At 44.3% G+C, this 6,486-nt stretch overlaps 1 protein-coding gene across 1 annotated transcript in view; it reads right to left on the bottom strand.

Annotated features, from left to right (window-relative positions):
* Positions 1–1,477: 1,477 nt before the first annotated feature.
* THSD1 (thrombospondin type 1 domain containing 1) overlaps positions 1,478–6,486 on the bottom strand; it is an 11,768-nt gene continuing 6,759 nt past the window's right edge. Inside the window, exons 4-5 of the mRNA XM_015412407.1 lie at positions 6,440–6,486; positions 1,478–3,153 (exon numbers count right to left, since the gene is read on the bottom strand). The exon at positions 6,440–6,486 is cut by the window's right edge and continues 18 nt beyond it. Of these exons, the coding sequence (XP_015267893.1) occupies positions 1,790–3,153; positions 6,440–6,486 (1,411 nt within the window). The 3' untranslated portion in view covers positions 1,478–1,789. The remainder of the gene's footprint in view (positions 3,154–6,439) is intronic.

Genomic DNA, 6,486 nt, shown 5'->3' on the forward strand with positions numbered 1-6,486 from the left:
GGTGCAGTTCCCATGGTTCTGTTTTGCTTCGGGCTTCCCATAGGCAGTCTGTATCTGATAGTTGGCAAGGCGAAGAATTGTGTTTCTATATGCCTTTTCCTCTGAAGTACTGACTAGTGGAAACAGGTTCCCCTGTGGAGGGGAGAATGGAACTGTCAGCCAGCCAGCACTAAGAAGGAAGGTGTTGCTCAGTTTACCCAGAGTAATGCTTAAAACAATACTCAGACTTGTTCTCCTTCAAAATGTTTGCAATGATCCTAATTACAGGGGGGGGGGGGAAGCTTTGTCCTACAAAAACAATGTATGAAAAACTTGTTAAACCATCCACCATAGGGATCAAATCTGTAAGAATTATATAAACAATTTTTGTTTATTGGATGGTGTAATCTCCCCCACTCTCCAAAAGAAAAGCTGTTTTGCACACCAATCTTTGTAATGCTATACTGGAGTCCTTCCCCCATACTATGGCCTTTTTTCTTTTTTTTTTGCTCTGGTGGCTCTAAACCATGGAGGGGAAAGAAAAAAACAAAATGGGAAATCTAATAAAAGCAGAAGACTGTCTTTTTTCCCTCAGAGGTTTCATACTTTACTTTGAGTAAACATGAGTTCAAAAAATTGGAGATGTTGCAACTCTAACAAAAGGCTGCACATCTTCACTGGGGGTGGGGGTGGGGCATAGTACTTGGGCCATATATTGAGCCCTCTCCTTTAAAAAAAGGTGCAAATAGCTATACCACTTCAAGAGAAAATGATGGCATACATGTTCATAATCCAAATGAAATTAAATTAAGGAAGAAGCAGCAATAAAGGAAACATGTCCTCTCCATCAAATCACTTGTATTAGGAAATGTAGTTAATGTAAAAAGTTATCCTATTTTTGTGTCAATTTTTCAAATCCATGTAGTTATAAACTATTTTTAGAACTATTTGTGTATCTTTTTCATTCCTACTTTTTTTTTGGGGGGGGGCAATTATTATGCAGGAGCAAACTTCTAGAACAGTTTGTCCATCGGTCATGGGAGAAACAAAGTCCAAAATTGTAATCCATATAGAATTTTCACCCGGTACTTCAATTGCAGTCTCTTGGGGTCTGGAGGGATACATTTCCCTGTAGAGTTTTAAAGGTGGATCTCTTGCCTCTCTGAAGCAGAGGACTGACCTGTAACTGGATGTAGAGCTTTGCTAAATTTGGAAGGCTAGTAAGCTGGCATAGTTTCTAGGGGGCAAACCCCAGTTCACCTAGAGGAGCATCTATAGTTTAGCACATGGAGTCAGAGCAGTCCAGTGGTACCCCATGTGCTACTATAATCTCACTGCAAATTCATCACACATGTAGGTGCCCAATCCACAGTTACTCAGATAGGCCTTTGAGTGCCAGTGCTACATGTACAGCAGTCAGTCCCAATTGCTCATGAGAAGAACTGGGAGCAAGAGGGATCTTTACTGCAAACAGCAGTTGCAGTAAGTGGTTGTTGGGTCAGATTACCACTTGGGCCCTGGAACCCAGTCCTATAAACTGTCAGTGCAAAGTAGCATCTGGAATCAGTTCCTAAGCCAACCATGACTGGGTCTGTGAATTTGGCAGTGCAGTAGTAGAATTTGGAGCTTATTTGTATGTCGGAGTATCCATTTTCACCAGCTTTTCCAAAGCAGTTGGGTGTGTCTTTGTAGAAGTGTGAATAGTCGTAACAACTGGGTCCCCATTTTCACTACGGAGACGGAATTTTAATCTCATACTTGTCATATTTCATATCATCTCATGGTTTCTTCTGTGTCACTGGAATGACATTCAGAGCATCAGTTTTTCAATGCTTAGAGTGCTTGTTTCACCATCGTTATTTGAGGCAAAATATCCAGGCAAATCAATGATTTGCAGTTCTGATTCAGTGAGACCGAAAGAAGTGTTGTCATAAAAGTGGTATTTGGGATCTGACGGGAAGCTCTGGCATTTACTCCTTCTATACTGTGTAGGGCTGAGAGTATTTGCTCTCCGTTGGTTCTCTCTGACAGCCAATATGGGAATTTCTTTCCTCCAAATATCCCTGTGGTTCTGAAATGGGACCTTTTTGTTTCTCTTCTGCTCAGGTCTTTCAACACATAATGCCTGGGATGCAGGTTGACGACTACTGGCCAGCTCTGGTTTCTTCCCAGGAGGTTCCCATGTGGGGGGACTCCGTGCCTCACAGGTCAGGGGTTCATTAGCAGAGGCTGTGCTGTGATACGGGTGGAGCTCTTCTAAATTCTCAGTGACATCTTTAGATTTAGGTTGACGCTGTTCTTCGGGAACACGGTCCCACTTTCTGGCTTGGCAGGGGTAGAGTGAGGCCTGACGTGGTGGAAGGGTAGACATGCTTCTCTTTCTGAATGGCTTGGTTTTTCTCGTTTCGTGAAAGCTAGCAGTCCGTCGGAACTGTGAGCTTCTCGGATAGCCCGTTCCTAGCTGCTCTCCTCTGCCTTGATATCTTAGCTGACGAATTAACAACTGGCTGGGGCTCAGGATGGGATGGGCCTGTGGGAGTGTAAAATCCTCCCTAGCACATGGCCTTTCCCCAGGTGTGTTGAGATGGTTGGGTGGCTGCTCCAGAAAGGGAGACTTGATTCTAAACGTGTTTGCTGTCGCCGTCGCCTCCTGGTTTTCTGTGCTCATGGTGTCAGTCAGAGGGTTTGGGGCAACATGATAAACCTTGGTTGTTTCTGTGAGACCCTTCTTCTTCATTTCTTTCAACTGCTGCTGGGCAAGGCGATAGCTGAAAATAGGGGGGATTATTTTTTGAGCATTGGCCTGAAAGTTCTCAGAAACTTCTCCTCCTTCTTCTTCTTGAGCAAAATGATGGCTTTTCCTGAAATTCAAGGGTATCTGAAGAGATTCTGAACAAGGGTCTTCTCCTCCCTCAGAAAAGCTCTCTCGCTGCCATCTCTCTTGGCAGATATTCTCCTCATCGGAATTCTTCCGACAGCTGGGTGAGTGGGCGGAGTCACAGCGCACAGGGGTGCTACACTTCTGGGCTTTACAGAGCTTCCTCCATAAAGTGATAAGGATGGTTGCGAAGATGATGGACAGGCACAGAGATATGCCAGTAATAGTTACCAGATTATTACTACCCCCCTGGCCTCCTTCAGGATGCAGGGTACTGATGGGTGTAGACTTAGTGGCTGAAACAAAAAGAAAACGTCATTGGATATCTATTGATTTACAAGATATTTCTCAATTAAGAAATATGAAACCTATTAACATAAGAGCAGTAAATTGTCAAGAGACAGACATCAAGTGAAAATCAATTACTTCTGGGGTTAGCAGCTTTTCTTAGTGGACAACATGTCAGTATTCCTGTCAAGATTTTACCCCCCTACCACTTCACAGGTACCTCCAGTGGCTACTACCACAAGAGTTCTGAGAGGGGAGCCATTGATACCGTCTGCCTAGAGCAGTCAAAGTAGTGATGGCAGGAACCTCAGGAGGACTAGGTAGTGTTCTCAGAAACATCTGCCCCTCCCCTACACTGTGCCTAACTTTTGCTACTACGGCTGTTGAAATGGAGTAGAAGCTCGAATGACAACACCTTTTATCCCAAATACAGATTGCCTAAAGAAGAGGTTAATCTCCCTTTTCACCTAAGAACTTCTCTCTCAGACTAGCAAGGTAACAGTGGTCAGAAAGTGTCTCCTCCAATGTTCAGATGCATTTCGAACTTTGTAATCACAGCAATATGGTCAAACCGTCAAGTGATGTTATTACTTTGAATTGCTCTGAGAACCCTTATGGTTGAAAAGCAGTAAATATACACTATAAATTAAAAGATAAATACACACTGAAGCTTAGTATCCCCAAGGAGAATGCTGCTAGCTTTATGTGAGCCAGAACCTGAGCCTGTTCACGGGGAGGGCGGGGTATAAATACAATAAAAAAAATTTTTTTAAAAAAAAAAACAAAACCTCATTTGCCAAAGCGTTGCCTTTTTAACCACCTCCATCCTGGTTGCTCTTACCGGAGTTCACACTGTGTCTAGCTTTGATCTTTGCCTTGCTGTTAACCCTTGCTCCAGCTCACTTGTTCCACATAGCCTACATTACCAGCTAGTTTCAGCAGACTGATTTAGTGGCTTATAGTCAAAAGATCTGCTTGTAGAGTGGACATTGCAAAGTGGGACTTTCCCGCTTCCCCCTCTTGCTGCAGCCCACTGATCACCCCCAAATTTTGTTCCCGGGGTCTGCAAAACAGTATATGTAGAAAAGTGGAGGTCAGGAGTGGCAGGGAGAATTGGTGGGTACTGCTGCCTGCTCTACCAAAGACAGAAGTGTGCTTGCATCTTTAGCCCTGCATGTAAAGTAAAGGTAAAGGTTCCCTTGCTCGAAAGCCAGTCGAATCCGACTCTAGGGTTGCGGTGCTCATCTCCGTTTCAAAGCCAAAGAGCCAGCGCTGTCCGAAGACGTTTCCGTGGTCATGTGGCCGGCATGACTAAACACCAAGGTGCACAGAACGCTGTTACCTTCCCACCGAAGTGGTCCCTATTTATCTACTTGCAATTTCTTGCTTTCGAACTGCTAGGTTGGCAGCCCTGCATGGCTGGATAGCAAACCACTGGCTTTGAGCCTCTTCCCGTAACACCCGATATCATTGTCTCATATCTCTAGTTTAAAGCTTCCTTTCCTCTTTAGTATTTTTTAAATTGTTTGGTATGTTCCATCACTCAGTTTCCAGTTCCTTATTATATGCCTTAAATACCAATGGCTGTCTCGCTTCCCTTAACTGTGGCTACAGAAATAATTTTGAGATGCATACGGAAAGGATAATCTCCCATAAGCAGTACAATGATACCCAGGGTGTGCAGGGAATAGGGTACTCACAGCCAATGTTCCTTCTATGCTGAGTTAGTGTGAGCGAGCTCACAGTGTTTTAGCCTCCAGCTCACACATTTTTGTCTTAGCTCAGGAAGGATGGCTCCGGAGCAAACTAATTTATGAAGCAGCAAAATTGCTCGCTCAAAACTTTAATGCCAGTAGCTCACGAAGTAGAACTTTTGCTCACAAGACTCCACAGCTTAGAGGGAGCATTGCTCACAGCATGCATTAACTTACCAGGTCATGTTGAAGGAGCTAATCTGCCTCACTGTACCATAACTTCCATCATTTTATAAATAACTCAGGAAGAACAAGCTGAAAATGTATTCCTGGTTTTAGCACGCTAGAGGCTTTATTTCCTATCCTACTAGATGTGGGATATTATGGAGTGGCAGGGTGCATCATGCTCCTCTTCTGGACTGAACCATCACAGCATCTTCTACTATGAAAGACAGAGGGTGGGTGGCTCACCCATTTTGGGCAAAGTGGCCGGACAAGCAGGCAGCTCTCAGTACACATGACACTGGAATGCTGGTGAACATAGAAGCTTGCTCAAAAGCAGCACATTAAAAAACCAAGACCTTCAAGAATTAATCCCCCCTCCCTGGGATGGGGGAGTAATAATCTCAGCTGTCTGGAGAGAGAAATAAATGGATTCAATCTGGAAGGGAATAAATGATCAGGGCTTTCACTTTGTAGGTCCGAGTCATCCCTTCATCAAGGAAGCAGAGCATATTTTGACCCGGGCAACGTAGCAACTGAACCAAAATATAATAGTCATAGCCCAGGTACCAGGGTTGCAAATTCCTTTGTCTGGCTTTAAGGACTACTTACATTACACTTAACCAGGGCTATTTTTGGGCAGGAACGCGCAGGAACGGAGTTCCGGCTGGCTCCCAAGTTGGCCACACCCAGCAGGAACTCATTAGCATAATAGGCCACACCCAACAGCAGAAACTCATTAGGATTGGCTACAATGAGGGGTGTGTGGCCTAACATGCAAAGGAGCTCCTGCTAAAAAAAAAAAGCCCTGGGTTTTGTCAACAAACAAGGTAAAGAGAATAAGCAGCAAAAGGTGGGTGTGGCTGGATGACCACACTTCTGGTAACATGGGGGTGTGGCCTAATATGTGAATGAGCTGTGCTGTCAGGGGTGTGGCCTAATATGCTAATGAGTTCCTGCTGTTGGGTATGGCCTATTATGCTAATGAGTTCCTGCTGGGCTTTTTCTACAAAAAAAGCCCTGCACTTAACACAGGCCCATCTGAAGACCCTTATTTTAGTATCCATATATTCTTAAGGACACTCATCTTTAGCGATAGAGAGTAAAATTCAGACAGCCAGGTGTCGATGGTTTCTGAACATACAACTCAGTCAGCGATGCCTCCATTCCTAAATGTCATGTCCACGCACCTTACAAATAAAAGCCTGTGTTGCTAGATATAGCTCTGCATTTGGGCTCCATATTTCACTTCGGTCTGCCTGAGTGCTTCACACAAACAATCTGTTCTAGGACAGACAGAAGTCGCATAGCTACGCAAGGAAGAAGGGAACAGAGATGTCATGAACGAAAATGTCTTCCCAGCATCACGTTTACGTACTAGAGCACTCCTCCAAAGAACACGGAGAAATCTCCTGATGCATCCCA

Source organism: Gekko japonicus, unplaced genomic scaffold, assembly GCF_001447785.1.
Source record: "Gekko japonicus isolate JY-2015 unplaced genomic scaffold, Gekko_japonicus_V1.1 scaffold6283, whole genome shotgun sequence".
In the NCBI taxonomy this organism is placed as follows: Eukaryota; Metazoa; Chordata; class Lepidosauria; order Squamata; family Gekkonidae; genus Gekko; species Gekko japonicus.